The sequence below is a fragment of the Girardinichthys multiradiatus genome, chromosome 17 (assembly GCF_021462225.1).
Source record: "Girardinichthys multiradiatus isolate DD_20200921_A chromosome 17, DD_fGirMul_XY1, whole genome shotgun sequence".
NCBI lineage: Eukaryota > Metazoa > Chordata > Actinopteri > Cyprinodontiformes > Goodeidae > Girardinichthys > Girardinichthys multiradiatus.
In genome coordinates this window covers 22,246,363-22,272,014 of record NC_061809.1, presented here as the reverse complement: position 1 = coordinate 22,272,014, position 25,652 = coordinate 22,246,363, and the positions used below count along the sequence as shown (strand labels likewise).

General features: G+C 40.4%; 4 protein-coding genes across 7 annotated transcripts in view; 2 read left to right on the top strand and 2 right to left on the bottom strand.

Annotated features, from left to right (window-relative positions):
- The first annotated feature begins 754 nt into the window (after positions 1–754).
- On the top strand, positions 755–4,434 carry LOC124882892 (tetraspanin-9-like). 3 transcript variants are annotated; one of them, XM_047389528.1, is made up of 9 exons: positions 756–967; positions 1,691–1,729; positions 1,865–1,947; positions 2,031–2,222; positions 2,843–2,917; positions 2,995–3,096; positions 3,165–3,296; positions 3,765–3,848; positions 4,130–4,434. In XM_047389528.1, exons 3-9 carry the CDS (start codon positions 1,885–1,887, stop codon positions 4,199–4,201), a joined length of 720 nt encoding a protein of 239 aa, XP_047245484.1. In that variant the 5' UTR covers positions 756–967; positions 1,691–1,729; positions 1,865–1,884; the 3' UTR covers positions 4,202–4,434. The 3 variants fall into 3 exon arrangements, with proteins under 3 accessions (XP_047245487.1, XP_047245484.1, XP_047245486.1); XM_047389530.1 differs by lacking the exon at positions 756–967 and adding an exon at positions 993–1,242; XM_047389531.1 differs by lacking the exon at positions 1,691–1,729 and having other exon boundaries at positions 755–967.
- On the bottom strand, positions 3,337–8,898 carry amdhd1 (amidohydrolase domain containing 1). The gene is made up of 10 exons (XM_047389533.1): positions 8,744–8,898; positions 8,006–8,112; positions 7,174–7,238; positions 6,538–6,815; positions 6,239–6,464; positions 5,956–6,080; positions 5,789–5,882; positions 5,533–5,693; positions 4,715–4,857; positions 3,337–3,685 (listed from the first exon to the last, which is right to left on the bottom strand). The coding sequence occupies exons 1-9, from the start codon at positions 8,878–8,880 to the stop codon at positions 4,752–4,754; spliced, it is 1,299 nt and encodes a 432-aa protein (XP_047245489.1). The 5' UTR covers positions 8,881–8,898; the 3' UTR covers positions 3,337–3,685; positions 4,715–4,751.
- A 136-nt stretch (positions 8,899–9,034) lies between these two features.
- snrpf (small nuclear ribonucleoprotein polypeptide F) lies at positions 9,035–14,692 on the bottom strand. The gene is made up of 4 exons (XM_047389532.1): positions 14,535–14,692; positions 13,292–13,417; positions 11,944–12,008; positions 9,035–9,253 (listed from the first exon to the last, which is right to left on the bottom strand). The coding sequence occupies exons 1-4, from the start codon at positions 14,535–14,537 to the stop codon at positions 9,187–9,189; spliced, it is 261 nt and encodes an 86-aa protein (XP_047245488.1). The 5' UTR covers positions 14,538–14,692; the 3' UTR covers positions 9,035–9,186.
- A 4,311-nt stretch (positions 14,693–19,003) lies between these two features.
- The window catches only part of ntn4 (netrin 4), a 40,645-nt gene continuing 33,996 nt past the window's right edge, over positions 19,004–25,652 (top strand). The window contains exons 1-2 of one of the 2 annotated variants that reach the window (XM_047389525.1): positions 19,004–19,383; positions 20,637–21,190. In XM_047389525.1, the coding sequence (XP_047245481.1) occupies positions 19,251–19,383; positions 20,637–21,190 (687 nt within the window). In that variant the 5' untranslated portion in view covers positions 19,004–19,250. The remainder of the gene's footprint in view (positions 19,384–20,636; positions 21,191–25,652) is intronic. The other variant, XM_047389526.1, reaches the window with a different exon arrangement.

Sequence of the window (25,652 nt, the reverse complement as noted above, 5' to 3'; positions counted from 1 at the left end):
ATTAGTTGGCATGTAAAAGCAGAGCAGGAACATGCATTCAATCCAGTATTTATTAATGATGCTGGGTTGGACAATATTTAAATGCAAAAAGCCTTGTTTTTATGTGAGATCACTAATGTTAGCTTTTAATGATACAAACTGAAATAATGTTTAAAATAGGACAAAGAGGATTCCTGAATGTAAGTTCCCAAAAATTGCCCCCATGAAATGTTACCTGGAAGTTTCTTATTTGGTACCTTCTCTGTAACACAAGTACAACCTCTAGATTGCTCCCTATGTGAGTACGTAACTTGTAGTTTATCTGCTGTAAAGCTTCTAGTGTGAAGTTGTATTGATAAATCAAAATATTACAGTTTCTAGCTTTAACTATTGCCATATTCCCTTGATATCCTAAATGTAGTTTTCTCTTGTTTGTTAATGTTAAATTGGGACCAGGAAAAGGTTTTGATATTGTGATTTCAATAATTTTCAGCTGCCTGCTAAAAGAAAATATCCATTATTCTATTTAACTACCAGAAAAAGAAGAAACCCAAGGAAGGTAAGTTATTAACGGCCCTGATATGACTTTCTTCTCATTGGCCAGCAATGTGATCTGTAGTAGTTGCCTTTCTCTCTTGCCTATAATATAGGCTGTTAGGGATGTAGTTAATTTAAAACTTGTCCCTGATTTAGGAAGGGGGCGCCTCCCGTCGGTATAAACGCCGCTGTACCCGGGTTGTACGCCGGCTGCCTGTTACGGGGCGGGCAGAATGGCCAGGCCTCCTGTCCGACTCCGCCCTCCGCCTGGAAACAGTCTACTCATTTCCAGCCGCCCGACGAACCTCGAAAGCTACCTTTCTATTTTAACGTTACTGGGTTAGTATTTTAAAACCAACTTCTGGTGTTCGGGGGACCAGAATGTAAGGGTTTCTGCCATAAAATACGCCGGACTTTAAGCGGGAAGATGGACGCCAGTTCGTAGCCAACGGTGAGATTTTTTTTTCCCTCTTCGTCACTTTTTTCGTTTTTTTTGGGCTGCATGGACATGAAAGCAAACGGCCCGACGTGGTTAGGTTGCTTTAATCAGAAAACATCACGTTTAACTATGTCTGAAGATAAATAAACCAAGCTGTTTTAAAACGGTGTTTAGTGAGTGCTCGTGCGATTTTTATTTATTTATTTATTTTTTGCCGAAACTTTTGATGAACGTAGAAATCTGATGCGCAACGGGGTGACGTCACGTCTACGATAACTCGATAAATTGTAGGTAATTTAAAAAAAAAACAAGTTTCTTTTAAAAAAAAAAAATCTCAGAACTAATTATCCAATCATTGCTATCTTTTCTCTATAATATTTGTTTGGCCTTAATGATTAAAGAAATAGAAGAAGAAGCATAAAGAAAATCTTTTAGACATCACTGCTGAAATTAATAGCATATTCACCCTTTAAAAAGACTCCTTTAAAGCCTGAGTGTTTGAAAATGGTTTGCTTTTCTACGTAGTTAGTGGTTACATTCGTTTAGTTATAGAAAGTACTTGAGAGTAGTCTCTAATGAGCATGTAAAATCAACACATGGTCTAGTTTGTATTGTTATTTACCGCACTAATAAATTTGAGAGAAGAATACAGATTAATGCGTTAGTTTGAGATTAGAGCCACAAACTTGAATCCTTGATGGATATGTGTGGGTTTTTTTTTTTCCAACCCCCCAGAAACACATTCAGAACTGCTGAGTTGTCTTCTTCTAAGTGGTGAGTGTGTTCATGTTTTGTGGTCCACTAGAAACCACGTTAACAACAAAGAAGCATAAGTGTTTCTGGTCATGCAGGAATCTGCAGCATTTTGGCTCGATTACGTGGCAAAATAATCTTGTGTGCTCTTTCTAGATCCTGGTTAGTATTCAGTCATGGCTCGAGGTTGCATTTGCTGTGTTAAGTACATGCTCTTCCTCTTTAACCTCTTTTTCTGGGTAAGTTTTTACTAGTATTATTGGTGATTTTTTTTGGGAACAATCACAATATTTTGTTTTCTTGTTTCTGGCCTTTGTTACAGCTGGGCGGCTGTGGTTTGTTGGGGGTTGGAGTTTGGCTTTCTGTTTCCCAGGGTAGCTTTGCCACCCTGTCTCCCTCGTTCCCCTCGCTCTCTGCCGCCAACCTTGTCATCACACTGGGCACTGTTGTTATGGTAACAGGTTTCTTTGGCTGTCTGGGTGCCATCAAGGAGAACAAGTGTCTGCTGCTAAGTGTGAGTAGATCTTCTTCACTGACAGCTACTTAAGTAGTACTTAGAAAAAAAAAAATTTGAATGAACCAATCAAAGGAACATAATAGATTAATGTTAAGTTTACTACTAACCATATGTTGGAAACCCATGCTTGTTTTACCTCTAAACCTAGTTTAAAAGTGTCTAGTCAGTGGTAGTCAAGTACACAAATCAATCATGTTCATCAGGTATCAGTCAAGTCTGTGCTACATTATTTTTGTTAAGCATGGGTTTCCTATTTACATAGCTATGTACTTTGTTAAATGTCAAAATACCTACTCTGATTGTGGGGATAATAATAGATCCCCACCCCTGCCCCATCGTCCTGGCTCCCCCTCGCCGTAGCTTCCCTGTTTTGATCTCACAACCACCCGATCCAAAGCACAGTGTCTTTAACCTCTGGGCCAACCTACCACACAGATCCAGGCTGCTGAAGCCAAGTGTTGGATGCTCCCCTGACTCAGCAGCTGACTCATATGAGTGGCTGATTACAAGGTCCTAGCTGCTGTGTTGAAGCAGGGACACATGAGAAACGTGCAGGATTTCTCGTGCATTCATTGAATTATAGCATTTATGAAACTTTTGTTCCTGTCTTCAAACAGTTTTTCATTGTTCTGTTGATCATCCTTTTGGCTGAGCTGATCCTCCTCATCCTTTTCTTCGTGTACACAGACGAGGTAAAATTTGATAGCTATTATTTGTGCTCTTGTGTGTGTGCACATGCATAATCATCCCCCACCCCCTGTAATCCTAGGTGAGGGAAAATGCCAGACAGGACCTGAAAGAAGGGCTGATGCTCTACAACACAGAAAGCAATGCAGGCCTGAGGGACGCATGGAACACCATACAAAGAGGGGTAGATCACGTCAGATATCTGAGGCTTTATTTCATCGGTTTGATTAATAACTCTTTGCTCTTTCAAAGTGGAGGTGCTGTGGTGTGACAAAACCAGACGATTGGTCCAGCTTCATGCTGGAGAACGTTGTACCAGACAGCTGCTGCCAGCAGGTTTATCTGAACTGTGGACGCAATGCATCCAACTCCTTCTGGGCACACGTAAGTAGCCAATAATTTTACATCGAACCACAAACACAGGTTTAAAACTGAAGAAACCCAATTTTATTTACAGTCATCTTAAGACAATTTTAATAAACATAAGATATTAGTAAATGTTTAATTAACCACAGCCAAACCAGGGGGGATTGATGGAATAACTGCTTATTGTGCAGGATCCAGAAATAGAATTACAGAAAAGCAACCAGAAGCGTTCATGCAGTGACTGTTTAGATTGTGATGATTAACAGCAATATTTCTATATAATCATTAGTTGCAACATTGAACAGAAACAAAAGAATTCCTGCTGCATCTTTGGTTTCTCAGCACAGAACCGCCTTTTTAAACGTGGATGGGTGTGGCGACCCGATCTCAAAACAGTCCTGATTCACCTAGAAGAAATACAGAACAAAGAATTTCAGATTGCATAAAAGTTTACATGATTGACTAACAAAGGCTGTCTGTGCTCAGGGCTGCTATGACAAGGTGGAGCAGTGGGTGGATGAGAACAAACACCTGCTGGGAACTATCGCCATGTGTGTGTTGGTCATACAGGTGAGAAGGTTATTTTTTTTCGGATTTCTGACTTGTCCACCCAGAGGCAGTGTCAAAGCGCCACCAATGGGCCTGGCTTACATACTACAGCATGCACAGGGCCTTAAACTCACTGCTTAACTGAAAATGAACTGTTTCCTGATATTGGTATATAAAGTAATTACGACTAAGTCAAAACTGCTATTTACCAAACATATCACTTTTCTTATTTTGGTGACATTTAGAAAACATCTGTTTGCATCTGTGTTGTTCAGTGAATTAAAGGAAAACTTTTCTTTCAGCTGCTGGGCATGGCTTTCTCCATGACGCTTTACCAACAGATCCACCGTGCAGGAAAGAAATACCAAGCTTGACATGATTTAGACCCTTTCCAGATCAGCTCGGGTACTGAAAAAAGCCAGTTATCATGCGTGCCATTGTTACCATTTTTGTCTTATCTACTCCATTATTGTTTTGAATATCGTTCTTATTCTTTTGTTTTTCATTAATAAACGTTGACTGACAGTAGAGCGGGTTTAAAGCCCTGCCTGTGGTAAATGACTATTATCAACTAACGTGTTAAATAAAGACCAATATTTGTCACCAATCAGAGGAGTTTGTCCTTGCTGCAGTCTTCAATTTTACAGATAACTTCATCGATGGTGAGAAAATGATCTTTAACTGACTTTTAACAGACTTTCGTTCATATGCTACAGCAGACCTTTCTTGGCAGAATGGGTTCTTTCTTTAGTGCAGTTTTGTTTTCCAGCCACTACCGATGGTTTTAACCTCCAGTACAGAGAGAAGAAATTGGTTCGACTACTTGATGAAAAAACTGGAAGGACATCTAGCTGGGTGCAAGCTTTAACTGTTTCTTTAGACCGTACCTCCATTTATCTGACACTGCTGGGAGTTTCTTCAGTGTCAGAGGTCCAGCGTTTTGTCATTATCATACACGACGTTCCCTCCAATGACCACAAACCGGATGACCTCCTGATGTCCCCCCAGCTGGTAAATGAGGTGCTCCCACCTGCAAACGGCACCCTGAGTTGTTAAAAATATATATATAGATAACAACATACAAATGTGTTGGACTACATAGGTCTGACCACTCTTTATGTAAAATTAGGTAGGAATCTTTACATCAACCTAGTTTTTAAACATAGCCCACATTGTTAACATCAAGTTTAATGATGGCCAGGTTTCCTGTGTGTTCATCTAGCTGTCGATGAACCTAAAGGTAGACCTTCCCCTTTGTGCAATGGAACAGTTCGACAGTATGATGCTGACACAGTGACCTACTTCCAAGCTTTAACTAAACTGTACCCATCAGACGGAAAGTAATTGATAGTAATGTTTGGAACTAGAGTCCCATCAAACCCCAGTGACTATACACAGTGAAGTTTTACATCACCACAGACTGATAGGCAGTCGGCAGAGAAAGAAGCACTGCTCCACAATTAACATCTTCGAGCTCAACAAAAACCTGCAGCCTTCTGGTCAGACGGGACAAAGACGGAGCTGTTTAGGCCACAACAACAAGAACATGCTGTGGGAAACTTGGACACAATTGGTTGTTCCAACTGGATAATCCTCAGCAGGCATAAACAATGGTCTTCCCAAATACCTGAACTGAATTCTGTTGAAAATGGATCGAGTGGAAGTAAAGCTCTTGTGGGTAAATGATCAGTGTAGGGTCATTTACCGTGTTGCGTTCAGGATCAGCAGGTCTCCGTGTTTGTTCACCTCCAGGGATCCATGCGTGTCAGAGTGGCCAAGAGCGAAAGCAGCATTGATGGTAGCTGCGGCCAAAGCCTCAGTCATGGACAGCCTCATGTTGACGCAGGCTAGATGCATGACTACCGGCTGGAATAAAACATAAATATATATAAAAGCCTAACATGAGGAGAGAGAGTTATAAAGGAGAGGAAGCAAACAACCAGCACTGGTGGTGTTCTCACCATGGAGCAGCAGTAGGCGTTTGGGTTGAAGTCGCTACCGAGGGCAACGATTACTCCAGCGTCCAGCATGTCTCTGGCTCGAGGCTGAGGCAAACTAAATGTGCAAAAATATCCTTCAACTACAGTTCACAGAGACGGAGAGGGTGTGTCAGAGTGTGCTTCAGTACCGCAGGATGTAAGCTGTGGTCGGAAGGAGGACGGCAGCAGTTTTTGCTTTCGCCATGGCAACCATCCCTTCATCTGTAACCTCCTCAAGATGACTGATGGCCAAGGCTCCAAGCTCTGCTCCCATCTGAGATATAGAAGCTTCTTTCATGTGATTTCATTAAAATCGTAATAAAAAATGAACAGTTGTCTGGTTTAATCGTATTTGGGGTTTCTTAAAGCCACTAAAATATTTTCCAAGTGTTAAATTCGACCCATGCAGTTGGTTCTAATTATGGGAAATACCTCTGCAGAGTTCATGGGGTGCAGCTCGTCTCCATGGAAGTTGATGTTGAGACCCATTTCCTTCCCGGCCTGCAGGATGGCACGGGTTGAGACAAGATCAAACACACCCTGCTCGCAGAACACGTCAATGTTGTGGACCTGGAGTCTCCCAGCAGACATCAGCTCCTTCAGCCGAGGCAGCTGAACCTGCAGGATGTCCTCTGTGGCTTCTGCAACCGTCTTACCTCTGATGGCGAGAGAAGCAATGCCACCACAGGGCAAAATTGTACAGACTGAAGGAGGAGGAGGAGGATTCTTACTTGGGCACCGCGTGGGCTCCACAGTAGGTGGAGGAAATGTTGATGGGAAGCGAGCTCCTCGCTTCCTCGATCACCTCCAGCATCTTCAGCTCAGTCTGGAGCTCCAGGCCGTATCCGCTCTTACATTCCACCAGGGTGGTTCCGGCTCGCTGCATCCGCTGCAGCCTGCTCCTCAGGGAGGTCAGGAGGTCCGAGGCGGCGGCAGCTTGAGTGTGCTCCACCGTGTAGTGGATTCCTCCTCCGACACGGTGCACCTCCATGTAGGTGGCCCCAGCCAGCTGCAGGAGGAAGGTGTTCACTACTTTTAACTAACAGGCTCCACTTTTAAATTTCCATCTATCTTAACTCTACGATAGAAACAAAAGCTCACTTTTAGTCAACTACCAATATTTCTCTACTGGTCAGGCTTTAAACATGAGATATTCAAAAACACCGTAGGCTGGATAAATAAAAAGACGGGTGAATAGAATGATAGAGGGATGGACTGATAGATGGACGAATGGATGCAACATTTACAAAGTGGAACAGGGACTAAAGTAATCAAAACTATGAATTCCTGACTTTCCAAGATAGCAAAGATGCCCTGGATAAAGCTTTGGAAGTGAAATGAAAATGCTCTGTGGCATGATGAGGTACCTTCATGGCAAATTCATGAACTCTGTCTCCAGCCCAGACTGGATGGGTGTGAGCATCAACAAGCCCTGAAACAACAAAAGATTTAATTATTGATGATACAAGTAAACCACCCTGCCTCCTCAGAGTACAGCAATGGTGCAGCAGCTTTTAGTTTTAAACTTCCACATATTCTCACCCACACAGAAACGCACACTTTGAAGACTACAAAGACGCGGCTTTTTTCATCTTTTTTATGCTGCTGGGGCCCAATGAATCAGTTTTGGATAAATTGAAGCCATTAAAAAAAATCTACCATTCAGTAAAAGAACATTTTTAAAAACAAAAAACCTTCACATATGAACCTAAAATTCACACCATTTTAATGATTGTCCTCTCCATTAATCACTCACCAATAATTATGACATCAAATAAGAGACTATTTGCAGAAAGCTAATATATTAAATTTAAACTAAAAAGTTCAAAATACTTAAATGTTTACTTTTAGATATTTAAGTATTAGTCTCATATGTACATACAGTGTTATTAAAGGTTCCTGCATCTTTAAAAACAAAATACGAGCACATTTTGATCTTTAATAAAACAGATAAAGCTTTTACACTGAAGGTATTTTCCCCATTAGTCTGTCTAAAAACATGCTTAAATTATAGCTTCTGTTTAGATTTGAAGCATAAATATTAGGGACTAAAAAAAACTCTTCTTGTAGACAGTTTGAGACTGATATAGAGGTGTTTGAGAAGGTGCATTTTATGTACCCTGAAAAGATGGACAATCCAAACAAAGCACTTAAAACTGGAGCAGTCTGGGTGTGCTACAAGCTGCAGCTGATACTCACCAGGAAGAACACACATCCCTGTAGCATCGATCACATTATCGAAGGAGGACTCGGAGTACCGAGCTCTGATGGTTTCTGCAGGACCCACCGCTCTAATCAGACCATCACTGCATGGAAAAAGGACTCACATTAATGAAAGGACCAACTTTGAAAGACCGCAACTGAGGCTAAAGGAAAAATGTGTAAAAGTTTGGGGTCCTTCCATGCACTACCCAAAAATAAATGGTCTTCATGAACAGCTCTCCAGGCATTCAGCAGATGCTCAACTGAGGAATATTGAGTCCTCTGTCAAGCCTTTGCTGTTTTTTTTTTTTTGTTTTTTTTATTCCTAAGGGACAGAGTGTCCTGTAATTTCCCTGTTACTTTGCACAAAGTGCCATCCACGAATTTGACTGAAAACAAGAGCAAATACAGCAAAAGTCCCTTAGAAGCCTGGAGATCTATTATTCGAGTTTAGCTGCTTCGCAGAACATGAGAGCATTACGTGTGGTTCAAAACTTTTGCACAGTACTGAAAGTCAAACTTAAAAGCTGTAATTAGGAAATATCCAACTTAAAAAAAATGTGATTAGCAACCACATCCTGCAGAGGGCGCCAACGGATAAACTAAACGAGCAACATTATAGTGAAATCTGATCTCTTGGTGGAGCAAATCAGTCACATTCAAGTTCAATCGGCTGTATTCATCAGGAAAAGTTTTTTTTTTTTTATTAAAAATTATTTCTGTGTGAAATCTCACCTTCCAATGACAACGCTGGCCTTTTCAATCACACTCAGGTTGGTCATCCCATGCTTGGTCAGGTACTTCTCCCCGTTGTTGCAGATTAAAACCACCTGTTTGGCATTTTTCACCAGCAACTTGTGATTTCTGGACATTTTCACTCTTTGAAAGCAACGCTCAGACTACTTTGGGTTGGAAACAGGGCAAATATTTGTCCAAGAGAGCAGAGGTCAAAGTGCACAGTGGGGCGGTGCTCAAATAAAATAAGATTCACAGACGGGAACAAAAGAAGGACAAACTCGCTTTAAGAAATGTTACAATAATCATTTTATTGTGTCTGCATCCAGCATGCAAACAAGCATCATAGTAAAAAAGAAAAACATTTGTTTCACATGGTGAAAACGCAAACACACATCAACTCAACCACCAGGTACAACTGGGAAAAAACTTAATCATCATCATCACTCTCTCATTTCTCCATCTTCTTCCTCTTCTTCTACGCCTCGGATGTATAAAACATTGTTGCACCTGTGTGGGAAAAATACAGTCATTCACAAACACCGTTTCCTGCAGAAACCACATTTAATCATTAACAAATGTTAGTTAGGACTCCTGTTTTCTGCTGCCGCTGTAAATAAAAACGGATCATCTCTTGTGTCCTATCTCCAGAATGGCCCACAGGTCTTCATGATGAAGTTAGGTCTGGGGACTGATATGGCTATGAAAGAAGACTGAGTTTGTGTTATTTGTGTTTGGTAACCATTTCTCTACTGTTCTGGTTTCAGATCATTATCTTGTACAAACAAAAGGACAAACTGATGACCGGTTTTTAGGTTTTGGGCAGAGATTTAAATTAAAATAATGTTTTGCATCCAGACAATGTTTCCAGGGTATTTGGAAGAGAATCAAATGCCATAACGAAACCTCTGCCGTGCATTTAGCATAGTCCTCCTTTGTTTTATTTCAGACCCCTCCTGGACAGTTTATCGCTGAAAAACCCAATCTTAGTCTCATCTGACCAGAACAGACATTTCCAGTCAAAACTTTTTTCCTGGTAGGAGATAAAATACTTTTTTCTGGCATGCATGCCTAAAAAATAAATATCATGTGGACATACTGCAAACAGACTGTTGTCGCAACATCAATATGTGCAATATAATTAATATTGGAACGATAACTATTTCCTAATACTGGTCCTTCTCAAAATATTAGCATATTGTGATAAAGTTCATTATTTTCCATAATGTCATGATGAAAATTTAACATTCATATATTTTAGATTCATTGCACACTAACTGAAATATTTCAGGTCTTTTATTGTCTTAATACGGATGATTTTGGCATACAACTCATGAAAACCCAAAATTCCTATCTCACAAAATTAGCATATCATTAAAAGGGTCTCTAAACGAGCTATGAACCTAATCATCTGAATCAACGAGTTAACTCTAAACACCTGCAAAGGATTCCTGAGGCCTTTAAAACTCCCAGCCTGGTTCATCACTCAAAACCCCAATCATGGGTAAGACTGCCGACCTGACTGCTGTCCAGAAGGTCACTATTGACACCCTCAAGCAAGAGGGTAAGACACAGAAAGAAATTTCTGAATGAATAGGCTGTTCCCAGAGTGCTGTATCAAGGCACCTCAGTGGGAAGTCTGTGGGAAGGAAAAAGTGTGGCAGAAAACGCTGCATAACGAGAAGAGGTGACCGGACCCTGAGGAAGATTGTGGAGAAGGGCCGATTCCAGACCTTGGGGGATCTGTGGAAGCAGTGGACTGAGTCTGGAGTAGAAACATCCAGAGCCACCGTGCACAGGCGTGTGCAGGAAATGGGCTTCAGGTGCCGCATTCCCCAGACCCGGGCTACAGAGAAGCAGCACTGGACTGTTGCTCAGTGGTCCAAAGTACTTCTTTCAGATGAAAGCAAATTCTGCATATCATTCGGAAATCAAGGTGCCAGAGTCTGGAGGAAGACTGGGGAGAAGGAAATGCCAGAAATCCAGTGCCAAGTACCCACAGTCAGTGATGGTCTGGGGTGCCGTGTCAGCTGCTGGTGTTGGTCCACTGTGTTTTATCAAGGGCAGGGTCAATGCAGCTAGCTATCAGGAGATTTTGGAGCACTTCATGCTTCCATCTGCTGAAAAGCTTTATGGAGATGAAGATTTCATTTTTCAGCACGACCTGGTACCTGCTCACAGTGCCAAAACCACTGGTAAATGGTTTACTGACCATGGTATCACTGTGCTCAATTGGCCTGCCAACTCTCCTGACCTGAACCCCATAGAGAATCTGTGGGATATTGTGATGAGAACGTTGAGAGACTCAAGACCCAACACTCTGGATGAGCTAAAGGCCGCTATCGAAGCATCCTGGGCCTCCATAAGACCTCAGCAGTGCCACAGGCTGATTGCCTCCATGCCACGCCGCATTGAAGCAGTCATTTCTGCCAAAGGATTCCCGACCAAGTATTGAGTGCATAACTGTACATGATTATTTGAAGGTTGACGTTTTTTGTATTAAAAACACTTTTCTTTTATTGGTCGGATGAAATATGCTAATTTTGTGAGATAGGAATTTTGGGTTTTCATGAGCTGTATGCCAAAATCATCCGTATTAAGACAATAAAAGACCTGAAATATTTCAGTTAGTGTGCAATGAATCTAAAATATATGAATGTTAAATTTTCATCATGACATTATGGAAAATAATGAACTTTATCACAATATGCTAATATTTTGAGAAGGACCTGTATGTTCCAGATGACAAGTTTACATTATGCATGTCAATAGGATCTTCAGCCTGTTGAGTGGAGTCTGGCTGCAGCAGATGCTCATATCGACATTGCAAGCTAACATTGTGCAGCCCTTGTAGTTGTAGCGATTTGACCCCAAGACTCTAATCCTTTCTACGGTTCTCCGCCAGTAATCTTTGAAGAGTGGTTAGGAGATATTAGCCTCTGAGTCACTTTTAAACATCAGAAATGTCATGAATATTACACAAAAGTCCCTAACACTGATCAGCTTTCAAAAACATGAAGTACAAAATGCTTCAGTAGCATATATTTTATAAAAAATAGATTTTTTTCTACATTTGTGAGTGAGACTGTGCTACTGCAGTACAATGTTGTATTTTTTAACCTTTTTACACACCTTAATCTGATCAAATCAATATGGAGGGTGCTGTAAATAAGTAAGAAAAAAACGGGTTTATTACATACCTGATCAGCACTTCACCAAGATGCCCTGCCAACGCTCCATCAACATACTCTTCTGTGTTCGCCAACTGTTGGAAATCATGCATAAACAGGTCACAAAGCCATTAATGGAACAGGATGTTTGTGTTCGGTTTTCTCCCTCGTTTTAACAAGGTAAATGTCTGCGAGAACGTATACACCATGCTTTCCTGGCCCACGTCATCCAGTTTAAAAGGCACCACAGAGAAAAACAAACACCCTTCTTGGTAAAAAATTTACCAAGAAATAGGAGCCGTTAGAAAATGAAAGTTCACTTGGATATTAATACAAAACAAATTTGCCAATAATTATCTCATTAGTTTTTATAAAATAAATATATCAGCAAAATGTTTTTTATTGGTTTTCATCATTGTAGTTAATTTATCTGTGTTAAATAGAGACGTACTTTACTGACAGGTATTAACCAAAGCTCTTTATGAGCAGCACAAACATATTTTCTCTAAAACTCTTGATAAGACCAATATGAAACACTCCGCTGAGCTCATGCAGACAGTGGAGGGTTATCAGGTATATCTAACCTGCATCGCTTGCATGTCATGTTTCTTTTAAGAAACTTGGATGCAACTGCTTTTTAGGGTTATTGTAAAATGGTTTCATTTTTTCCATGACTTAACATGGTTACAACACACTTTACAATGTTCACAGTCCTTTTTAGCCAATTGTTAAAGAACAGTACACATGCATTACTGGACAGGTTGATGAATGAATGAACAGACAGAGGGACATACAATACTTAGACAAATATATTGATGGAAGGTTTGACTGACAGATGGATACAACTTTTAGACAATGGGATAGGGGATAAATTCTTACAATACAAATATTTTCCGAGCTATTTTGTTTTCCATACGTGTTAAGACCTAAGAAAGTAGTTTCCCAAACTCCTTAAGTAAAGAAAACAAACAAAGATAGCACGCCTTTGGTACAACAACCAGGTTAGTTCATAACAACTGATCAGACAGGTCTGGGTATTATGTATGTCCTTTCAAGACAAACTTAATACATCAACAATCACCATTTTGTGAGAGATTTCAGATTATTACTCAAATGTCAGAGGATCAAAATGAAGATGATATTGGAGCGCCCCCTGCTGGAATTTAGAGCAAAATAAGTCTAAAGCAGCTTTCTGCACAATCTGAGCAGGTGTCAGTTTTCAATGCTTTGTTTTAAATGCGTATGAATTTAATCTTGATTTGGTATTATTTACTCCCATTCTTTGCACAGCCTATAAGAAAACAGTTCAGGATTTATTTCATTGTGTGTTGCATTAGTGTGACTACACACATGACAAATAATGAAACATTGTTCCCACCTGCATGTTCATGTATCCATCCACAGACACCAGGTAGCCTTTATACTCCATCCCCCACTTCAGCTTTACCATCACAGGTTTTCCTGTCAGGCCATTCAGGAAAGGCTTTGGATTCAGAGGTAAACTCTGGAGGAGATGAAGAACTCTGGTTTATTACAAACTACTAAGTAAATCAGAGGCAAAAATAAGACATTGGTAACATTTTGCTTGGAGAGCTACTGCCACATAACTATAACCCTTTGTAAAAATGTATGCAATCAGAAAAAGAGGAAAACATTTTTTAAATTTCAACTGAACTGTCCTAGGTTAAACGTAATTATTCAACCATTTCGAGTTCATTTTTTTTTTAATTTAATTTTCACATTGCCTTGTCTGTGTTGATGCAAATGGAATAAAATAGGAGCATGTTGTGTACTTTAGGTATTTCATGTTGCTGTAGTCTTTCATATGCCTTTTAAACTAAACAGAGCAACACATGACGCCTTGGGATCTTTTCTGTTATCTGGTCTCCATTAAAACTGCATTGACATGACACTGAAAATTTTATGTTTCATCTGTACTGTAAACCTATGTGCCTGTATAGGATAAAATAAGAAAACTTGAGTTCTTTTTTTAACAGCTAATACGTAGCAAAAATTAGAATCAAAGCCTCTGAAAATATATAAGTGTATATAAATATACATATTTATAATTATTAGGTATGTATGCAAAGGCCTAAAGTTAATAATAATGAATAACTTTTTTGGGGGAAAAAATACACAACATTGCTATTGCAATTTTAAAAGAACGATTTTCCTGGAGACAAAAAAAAAAGTTAAATCCAACAGTTAAAACCCGGCAAATACATTATAAAGTTTTTATTCTATTTGGGGTAAGGGACGTGTTTTATTGGTTTTTGACATTTCCTGATATAAAATCACACTAGGAAAGGCTTAACATCCTGTTGGTGTACCATCTTACCGTAGTATCCCAGTTCTGCTCCAAAATTTAAAAAAATAAGCATTACTTCCTCCAACTTAAATACAGTATTAAGGAACTACTTCTTTCCATTGGAGACATTTTTATACAAATTAAAATGACAACTAAACAGCAAACGCGACCGTTCAAACACTGTTTGAAGAACTAGCAGCTTTCAGCGTTTGGACGCTAACGATGCTAATGCTACACAAAAGGAATTAGACAAACAAGAAGTATCCTACGTAATATCCGTGATGTTGAAAGAACCCACGAAAGATTTACTCACCATACTTATTTCGTTTCAATTGTTAATTTTGCACAAAAGTAGAAACTGTAGTATTTTCGTCACGATAACGTTTAAGGTTCAAACAACCAACAGCACGCTTTACCGCCGACAGGAAGTACGTCACTCTGACGGTGACTTTGAGTCCGTCTTTTTTTTCGCATCGCCACATAGCGGGCAGATGTGTGCACTGCAACAGAGTTCATTTAAAGCTCTGCTTTGCTTACATAATACAGTAAATACACTCTGCTGAACAGAGACAAAAGCACACCTAAAAAGAAAAAAGCGTCCATTAAGGAACAAATCTTAATAAAAGAAAATAAAAAAACTATAGTAAAACTAAAAGAGAGAGAAGAAAAATCCAAGATTTTCACTTGTCTTTTGAGGGACTATCTCAGTTTGCGGTGCAATTTCATTTGTTGCATTTCTTATCTTCCAATATTAAATCTCTATATTTATCAGTTTGTGGCATAAAATGGTATCTTCTACGTTCATGTTAAGTTTGGTTTGGACACTTTTTAAAATATTTTTCCTTTTTGTTCCATGGTTTAGCTGTTTTTGATATTGTTCTTTTATAGTCTTTGTTTGTTGAATCACTTTGCTTCTACAACAATGCAACCATGTCATGGGATATTCAAAGACTAATATTCTGTTTTATTCTATTCTATTTAATAGGTTAGTAACCTATACTACTCAATTTAAGTTGTGCTGTACTCTGTTCTTTCCCATTTTGGTCCATCTCTATCGTATTCTATTCTACTCTGTTCTATTCTATTTCTACAGAATAATCCATCTCGATTGATCTGAACTTGATTATGCCGTCTGCTCTGTTTCTTTCACTTTGACATAAAAGTTACAGGATTTGGATGAATTGTAAACTGTGACCTGCTAAGGCAACCAACAGATTTGATATGAATCTCCAATCTGGGTCGTGCAAGTTCTGTCTCTGCGACGTTTTTTCTTCAGACACATGCAGCACAATGTGGTAAATGCTGTTTTTTTTCCCGCTATGAAGCGTTGATCAATTAATGACGCACACAGACAAGTTCCAACCTGATAGGTAAATAAAGAAAAATCTGATTTCAGAGGAACAGGTGAGTTCTTTCAGAGAAATTCCTGTGAAATTGGTCTAGAATTTTCTTAACATGTTTGAAATATTTCTATCCTCACATCACCGAGCTTATTTACTTAAGCTTCCCCTACATGTAATTAACCCATCCATCAGAGAGTCTCAGCTATGGGAGAAGACAGTGTTCATGTGTTCAAAGGGTCGGAGGAATGCCAAGTCAGTCTAAAGTACCAACTGTCTTTACTTAACCACTTCTGTAATTTCACCAAAAATAAAAACAAATTGCTAATAATAGGGACTACATGTCAACATAAACATCTCAATACATTTCAAACCTAAATAAATTACCTAAAAGAGCTGTGAACTCATTATGTCTAAAATCATTTTAAAAGATTTATTGCCGATTACCAAATAGACAGTTATTTAAAAAGCCCATTATAATGAAAAAATAATAATAATACAAATCAACAAAGCAAGGTATTAAAATGACAAAAGCATATACATAAGAAAGAAAGAAAGAACCATGCAGCTGAACAATGGTAGTAAAAAGGTTCATAAACAATGAACAAAAAAGGTTTATTGTTTAACTATTTTGGGGTTTCAACCACAGCTCTTTACAGCAATATGGTCTCAATATGATAGGATTCCAAGTCATTTACTTGGCATTGATTCTCATAACTCCTTTGGCTTGTCAGTCTTGCGTTTGTTGACGTCATCATTTGGAAAGAACTGACTTTGTTCAGGAAGTGAGAGGGAATTTTCCAGTCTGCTGACTGATCGAGCCTTTGAAGCTTGCAGAGGAGACCAAAGCTGAACCTTTGGAGTAGATAAAAGGAAGGATGTGGATGAGGCATGGAGCTGACAAAGCCAACCATGTGTAAATGCATCCCATACTTTGGTTTATGACCAACATGGAGGCTTAAATGCATTTTAGATTTAGAGTCAGTTAGCCCATTTTAGCCCAGTGAACCCTGTTGGAACTATAAACTTTATTGTCCAATGTAAAAGCCTCCAGGATGCTTAGCTGTGAGGCTGCAAACATTGTTTGGAGGAGCAGAGATGTCTCCTTGAGGGGGAGCAGGACCACCTGACTGAACGCAAAGACAAACAGAACCGAGGGAACAGGTGAGATAGTTTAATTCATTGCTTATTGGACACGGGTCAGATCCACAAAAAAGCAGGTCATGTTTCAATTACTCAGGAGGCAGAGAAGACAAACACTTGGGAGTGGAGGTTTAGATACCATTGTTGAACAGATGGGGGCGCTATAAAGTATTACAATTATATCATACCAGTGACAGCCAAACGTTATTAGTATTAAAAAATTTGGACTAAAACTATTTTATACCAGTGACCCAGCTTATTTGAATGACGGGACCACAACTGGCTCATACCAGCGACCTCAAGGATTAAAAGTATCATTTTTCTTCCACCACCGGATGAAGTCCTTACCACAGAGGACTTTATGAGCTGATTACCTCTATTAGAAAGATTGGATCAGAACCAGCTCTTACCAGTAAACTCCCAAGGATTATTAGTGTCATTTGATTTGTTTTTCTGTGTTTGATTTTCTGTATCCATGTAATGTTTTTCCTCATGTAAAGCGCTTTGAGTGCCTTGTTGCTGAAAAGCGCTATATAAATAAACTTGACTTGACTATAAAACTTGCTGACTCAAAATTTGAATCTGTACACTTGAAGGTCCCAGTAAATCTGGTTTAAAATGCCTGAAAAGGCCCTTAAGCACTTCTCGGGTCTTATATAGCAACTATTATTGAGAGCAGAGGCTTGTGTTGAAAACAGAACTGGACTGGGAGAGTTTCCACATTGCAAACGGGCTGCCTGTTTCACTGGTTTTGCATAGACACCAACATTGTCATCAACAAAAGGAGGCGGCCGGGGCTCTCAGCAGAGCGATCAATCAGCGTACCTTGAAATGCGTCAGCAACTCATGCAGCATCACTTTGTTAGACAATTACTCAGAAATGAGGGTACGGACGTTCGGTTACATATCAGCTTTTGACTGGGAATCCATGTGTTGCTCCAAAACTGTGAGCAGTTGAGGAAATTACACAACTCTTTATGTAATAACCTGTCCTCATTTTGGCTTTAAACCATCTACACTGCCTTGCAAAAGTATTCAAAGCCCTTTTTTTCACATTGCAACCTCACACCTCAGTGTATTTTATTGAGATTCTTTGTGACAGACCAAAACAGAAAATTGCACAATTGTGACGTAAATAGAAATGGATTAAAATCTTACATTTGTATTTTGCCCCATTTACTCTAATATCTGTAAATAAAAATGTCCGTGTGTGTAATGTTCTCTCATCCAGCTGGTCTGTTGAGATACTTGAGAGAATTTAATGAACAAACAGCGTCATGAAGACCAAAGAATCCAACAGACAGCTCAGTGAGAAAGTTGCTTAGTTGATTAGATTGTAAAGTAATATCCCAAGCTTTTAACATCTCACTTGTTCAAACATCTCTAGGTTTATAAAAATTGTGTGGGGAACTGGGAAAAATTAAGCCACAGAGAGACCTGTCTGTAGTCAGCCACACATAATGTAGGCGACACAGCAAGATGTTTTGGTAAAATAACGCCTCTTGGTCTTTTACAGGCTATATACATCTGTGGATGCAGATGGTATTTGCATGCAAAGGTTGAAATAAAATGCTTTTGTGACACATCTCAGCTAATACTTAGAAGAAAACTGGAGCTACATTTTCCTTTGTGATGATAGGTTTGCTGTAATGTGAGTGTATGTTTCAGTTTGTGTCCCCCTGGAAGGTGAGCCTCCACTCCAGGCCTCAGGTCTTTGGCAGCCCCCAACAGGTTTTCTCCCAGGATAGCCAAGCATTCAGCTTCATCCCTCTCTCCAGCTTTCCTGTTCCTGCTATAAAAAACAAATGGCATCCCCACAGCATGATGCTGCCACTACCACGTTTCACGGTGAGGATGGTGTTTTCAGGGTAATGGGGAGTGCATGCAGGGCAAAACCTTCAGTCTTCAATGTAGGTCTCATCTGACCAGAGAAGCTTGTTGCACATGTTTACTGTGTCCTCGGCATGGCTTGTGGAAAACCGCAAATGGGATTTCTCAAAGCTTTCATTCTGCCACTCTTCCATAAAACCTATATTTGTGGTTGGCACAACTAATACCGTAATTGTCCTATCCACAGTTTCTTTGTCCTGATCTGTGGATTATTGCAGGGGTGTGAAAACTTTTTTGTTGAAAGTGCTCGTTCAACGGTTTGAAGCGTAAATCTGAGTGTTCCTTTAAGCGCGATAAAAAAAAAAATGCAAAGAGAGAGGCGGAGCTGCAGCGCCTCACTGTCGCTAAACAACCCCTCCGCGTCTGTGCGCTCCATAAAAATAGATGTTCGGGCGGCGGAGTCAGACTGCGTGGAGATGAACCACGCTGCAGGTCCCAGAGCTGCAGAAGAGCCGAGCCGACCCGTCTGTCCCTCCTCCTCCTCCTCCTCCTCCTCCTGCACCTCTGCTGGTCTTCTACCCTCTCAGCGGGACATCACACAGCGTCCGGGATCATGCTGCTTTCTCAGAGGGCTGCGTTATTATCGCCTCATTGGGTCGCTGCTGAGTGAAAGAGAAAGTCCACACTGGATCTGAAGAACCTTCTTAGATCTTCGCATGCTTTTCTGTCTGAATACCTCCACCAGATCCTCTGGCTCAGTTTTCTTCCTCGCAGATTTTGGATTATCGCTGCGTCGAGGAGATATGCTGATATTATTTATGATCAGTGTGGCAGTGTTGTCAGATGCAGGTTAGTCCAATTATTATTTCTCTCTGTCTCAGCATTCAGCCACATTATCTAAAAAGCTGCCTGAGTCAAAAGTCCAAAAAGTAATCCATGTAATCTTATTTTGAGACAATATTTGAGGTTTTCTTGCCAGAACTGCAGGTTCAGGATAATGCATTTACAGTGGAACCTGACACTGTGTCCCTGGAGGGAGTCTGGAAGGCGTCTGAATGCTGCTCATCCTTCTCTATAGCTGCAAAACTTTATCTGTGTCAGAGACCACGCTGGCTGCAGTCTATGGCAGGCAGGTGCACAAGGCCTCCATTATCCGTTTTTGCATAACATATCCGATCGAGGTAAATCACTTGAGTTGTGTTCATAGACACAGTGAGTCACTCAAACCCTCTCTCCCAGACTGTATTTTTAGTGTGCCTTGCAAATGTATTCATACCACACAACTCAAGATATTTTAACGGGATTTTATCTGTTTGACTAACATAAATGGAGTTTCAGATTTTTTTTACTAATGAAAATCAGTGCATTTGTATTTAGTTCCCTTTACACTGGTAAACCTAGACCAAATCCAGTGTAACCAGTTGACTTTAGATGTCATGTAATTAACATGTCCACTTTTTTTGTGTAATTTTGGCCAACATTAGAAAACTGTGTGGCACATTGAAAAAAAATCCCAATGGAGAAACGTGGTGGTGACAGCATTATGCTGTGGGGATGGTTGTCTTCAGCAGGGATAGGGAAGCTGGTCAGAGCTGATAAAAAGATGGATGGAGTTAAATTTGTAAAATCTGGAAGAAAACTTTGTATTTGTCGCATCACCCTGAACACACTATCCCTATTTTGAAACATGGCGGTTTCAAAATAGCGGAGGAGGCGGAGGAGGATCACCTTTTAACAAGACGTTGCCTGTAAATGAGCTAAATGCACTAGTTTGGTTCAAAGCATATTCAGGCTTTGGAATGGCCCGGTCAAAGTCCAGACCTAAATCCAATTTAAAATCTGTTGCAAGACTTGTAAATTGATGTGGACAAACACTTTCAAACCAATTGGTCTGAGATGAACAAGTATAATGAGCCCCAGGCACTATCAAATCATGCTGATGTCATCAGGTGTTGTACCATTATTAAATAATATTGTGAGAAATGGGCCTTATTGAGTTTTTGTATTAAATTACCCATTAAGTTCAGGTGCATGGGGTAGAAAATCCTGTCTGTAACAATGTGAAGATACTGTATCTAAGCAACCTTTTTTCCTCTACCCAGGTGTTTCGGTGGAGGTGTTTCGAGCAGGTGTGGCCCCCCGCTGTGAGAGCAGGGCCTGCAACCCCCGTATGGGAAACCTCGCCCTGGGTCGGCGGGTCCTGACACAGTCCGTTTGCGGGAACAATGGAACAGAGCTCTACTGCTCCTACTCTGACCCCAACGGCAACCTGGCCTGTGGTGACCCCAAATGCTCCAAATGCAACGCCGCCCTACCCCCACTGTCCCACCTGGCAGGGGCCATGTCCGACTCCTCTTTCCGCCACCCTAACACTTGGTGGCAGTCTGCAGAAAGTGTGGAGTCGGAGATGGTCCAGCTGGACCTGGAGACGGAGTTTTACTTTACACATCTCATCCTCGTGTTTCGCTCACCACGGCCTGCTGCCATGACCCTGGAGCGCTCGCAGGACTTTGGACAAACATGGAAGATGTTGCAGTACTACGCCAGTAACTGCAGCGCCACCTTCGGACTGGAGGAGGGAACAGCAAGTGGGGGCCGGGATGGGGCCAGCTGCACCTCCAAGTACTCTGGAGCTTATCCCTGCAGCCGAGGGGAGGTGAGGTGAAGCTCTGGGTCTTGACTTTTCTAATAACTCTGCTTGAATAGTCTTGAATAGAAATAGCCTGTCTGTGCATTTATATTTGTTTATTTCAAATGCTTTTGATGTTGCTGGAGTTGACCTACGTTTAAAATGGATTCATACTGGACACTGTGCAAATTTGTTTGCCAAATCTTTTTGGTGCCTCTCTGTAGGCAGAGAGGTATAGCTGTGGAAAATGTGCTTTTAGTTTTAATTTTGCATATAAATGCAAAGGTAAAACATGTATTTGGCAGTTAAATAATTGTACGAAAGTCACAGGTTTTTACTTTGTTTATTCACCAGCAAAAGTACACAAAGAAAAATTGGTTGCTGCACTCTGGGGTGCAAGAGTGTGCACTGATTCCCATGTTGCTAAATTAAAGGCACCGGCCACAGCAAAAAAAATAAAATGTATGGATCAAAATTAACTGGTCAATTGTCGCCTCATCCTGAGTATACTGGTCCTTCTCAAAATATTAGCATATTGTGATAAAGTTCATTATTTTCCATAATGTCATGATGAAAATTTAACATTCATATATTTTAGATTCATTGCACACTAACTGAAATATTTCAGGTCTTTTATTGTCTTAATACGGATGATTTTGGCAAACAGCTCATGAAAACCCAAAATTCCTATCTCACAAAATTAGCATATTATTAAAAGGGTCTCTAAACGAGCTATGAACCTAATCATCTGAATCAACGAGTTAACTCTAAACACCTGCAAAAGATTCCTGAGGCCTTTAAAACTCCCAGCCTGGTTCATCACTCAAAACCCCAATCATGGGTAAGACTGCCGACCTGACTGCTGTCCAGAAGGCCACTATTGACACCCTCAAGCAAGAGGGTAAGACACAGAAAGAAATTTCTGAACGAATAGGCTGTTCCCAGAGTGCTGTATCAAGGCACCTCAGTGGGAAGTCTGTGGGAAGGAAAAAGTGTGGCAGAAAACGCTGCACAACGAGAAGAGGTGACCGGACCCTGAGGAAGATTGTGGAGAAGGGCCGATTCCAGACCTTGGGGGACCTGCGGAAGCAGTGGACTGAGTCTGGAGTAGAAACATCCAGAGCCACCGTGCACAGGCGTGTGCAGGAAATGGGCTACAGGTGCCGCATTCCTCAGGTCAAGCCACTTTTGAACCAGAAACAGCGGCAGAAGCGCCTGACCTGGGCTACAGAGAAGCAGCATTGGACTGTTGCTCAGTGGTCCAAAGTACTTTTTTCCAATGAAAGCAAATTCTGCATGTCATTCAGAAATCAAGGTGCCAGAGTCTGGAGGAAGACTGGGGAGAAGGAAATGCCAAAATGCCAGAAGTCCAGTGTCAAGTACCCACAGTCAGTGATGGTCTGGGGTGCCGTGTCAGCTGCTGGTGTTGGTCCACTGTGTTTTATCAAGGGCAGGGTCAATGCAGCTAGCTATCAGGAGATTTTGGAGCACTTCATGCTTCCATCTGCTGAAAAGCTTTATGGAGATGAAGATTTCATATTTCAGCACGACCTGGCACCTGCTCACAGTGCCAAAACCACTGGTAAATGGTTTACTGACCATGGTATCACTGTGCTCAATTGGCCTGCCAACTCTTCTGACCTGAACCCCATAAAGAATCTGTGGGATATTGTGAAGAGAACGTTGAGAGACTCAAGACCCAACACTCTGGATGAGCTAAAGGCCGCTATCGAAGCATCCTGGGCCTCCATAAGACCTCAGCAGTGCCACAGGCTGATTGCCTCCATGCCACGCCGCATTGAAGCAGTCATTTCTGCAAAAGGATTCCTGACCAAGTATTGAGTGCATAACTGTACATGATTATTTGAAGGTTGACGTTTTTTGTATTAAAAACACTTTTCTTTTATTGGTCAGATGAAATATGCTAATTTTGTGAGATAGGAATTTTGGGGTTTTATGAGCTGTATGCCAAAATCATCCGTATTAAGACAATGAAAGACCTGAAATATTTCAGTTAGTGTGCAATGAATCTAAAATATATGAATGTTAAATTTTCATCATGACATTATGGAAAATAATGAACTTTATCACAATATGCTAATATTTTGAGAAGGACCTGTAATTGTCTGGAGCTGATAGAACTAGCAACACTGTATCGTAACGCTCTTATTTCAAGAGTCCCAGGTGTAAGCACTTAAATGCTTCCATTGAGCAAACCTGAACTGGAAAATTGTCAGAATACCAAACTATTCTGGAAAAGTTTGGACTTTAGGATTTTACAGGTCTGGAAATGTATGGACTAATAATCATGGAAAAACATTTGACTTTATACCCTATCCTCTTATAATATTAGGTCCTTCTTTTCCAGGTCTCTCTTTTCTTTCCTTTTATTTTTCCGTTATTTCTGTATTTCTTTCTTTTTCTACCCCATCCCCTTAGCTCATGAAGTCCTCCCTCCCTTCCTTCCTTTCTTTCTTCCTCGTGTTCTTTTTTCCTTCCTTCCTTGTATCCTTCTTCATTCCTCCCTTCTGTCGTTTCCTTCTTTCTCTCTTTTCTTCCTACTCATTTTTCTTTTTCCATGATTCCTTGTGTCCTACCTCCCTTCCCTCAGGTCTTTCCTGCTAAATTTGCAGGATCATATTTAAAACCTTCCCTCTTTACAAATATGTCCCACATATTTATAGTAAACTTTGTATTTAATGTTTAAAAATGGGAAGTAAGGATAGAGAGCTCTGGAAGTTTGAGTCTGGAAAAGTGTGAAAAATGTGAAGGAACCCTGATTCCTACACCGAAGAGATGTGAAGATTTATAAAACCCTTGCTTTATTTATGAAAACTCAAAAAAGGACTTAATCTTCAGATTAAACCACAAAATATGGTCTAGTAAAATCTAGGCCAGTTACCAGCATCAAGCCAAACCAAGGTTCTAAAAGTGTCCCATCACTGCATTGCTACTGTTTAAAATCCTCTTCAGGAAATGCCAAATTGACAGAGAGACTGGAGATTTTGTCAACTGTGTATATCAGGATGTAACGCACTGCTGTTGCTTTCCTACGTATTGCTGTGCACTGCTGGTCAGTTTGCTGGAAGATGACTTTAACACTTTAACGCAGCCAACTATTGCCTCTATAGACTAATTATTGACCTGTTTCACTCTATAAAGGCAAAAAAAGTAAAGAGGGATAATGTATACTAAAGGCATTTGAACACTCCTAAAATTAATTGGTGTTTATTTTATAAATTGCCTAAAGCTTTCTATTATAATCAAATTAACACATAATTGTTTATAGAAAATAATGTAACTAAAACAATGTTTAGGCTATTTTATTTTTGTAGCAATTTGTTTTTAATTAAGATAGAGAAATTACAACATTTTTTATTTAAAACGTTTGCTTTCAATACCATGACACACTGGAGTTTCAAGGTTATAGTACAAGACTCTCATGCTGACCTGGTAGATTTGAGAGTTTGTGTTTGTAAAACATTTTCAGTGTTTCCAAAAACACAATATTGGATGGGTTCACCATTTTCCCACAAATTGAGCTAAAACCATGTCTCGTCTCCTGAAACCTGGTCTGGTCAGCTAAATATACAGTGCCTTGCGAAAGTATTCGGCCCCCTTGAACTTTTCAACCTCTTGCCACATTTCAGGCTTCAAACATAAAGATATAAAATTCAAATTTTTTGTGAAGAATCAACAACAAGTGGGACACAATCGTAAAGTGGAATGAAATTTATTGGATGTGTCAAACTTGTTTAACAAATAAAAAACTGAAAAGTGGGGCGTGCAATATTATTTGGCCCCCTTGCGTTAATACTTTGTAGCGCCACCCTTTACTGCAATTACAGCTGCAAGTTGCTTGGGGTTTGTCTCTATCAGTTTTGCACATGGAGAGACTGAAATTCTTGCCCATTCTTCCTTGAAAAACAGCTGGAGCTCAGTGAGGTTGGATGGAGAGCGTTCATGAACAGCAGTCTTCAGCTCTTTCCACAGATTCTCGACTGGATTCAGGTCTGGACTTTGACTTGGCCATTCCAACACCTGGATACGTTTATTTGTGAACCATTACATTGTAGATTTGGGTTTATGTTTTGGATCATTGTCTTGTTGGAAGATAAATCTTAATCCCAGTCTCAGGTCTCTTGCAGACTCCAACAGGTTTTCTTCCAGAATGGTCCTGTATTTGGCCCCATCCATCTTCCCATCCATTTTGACCATCTTCCCTGTCCCTGCTGACGAAAAGCAGGCCCGAACCATGATGCTGCCACCACCATGTTTGACAGTGGGGATGGTGTGTTCAGGGTGGTGAGCTGTGTTGCTTTTATGCCAAACATATCGTTTTGCATTGTGGCCAAACAGTTTGATTTTGGTGTCATCTGACCAGAGCACCTTCTTCCATATGTTTGGTGTGTCTCCCAGGTGGCTTGTGGCAAACTTTAAACAAGACTTTTTATGGATATCTTTGAGATATGGATTTCTTCTTGCCACT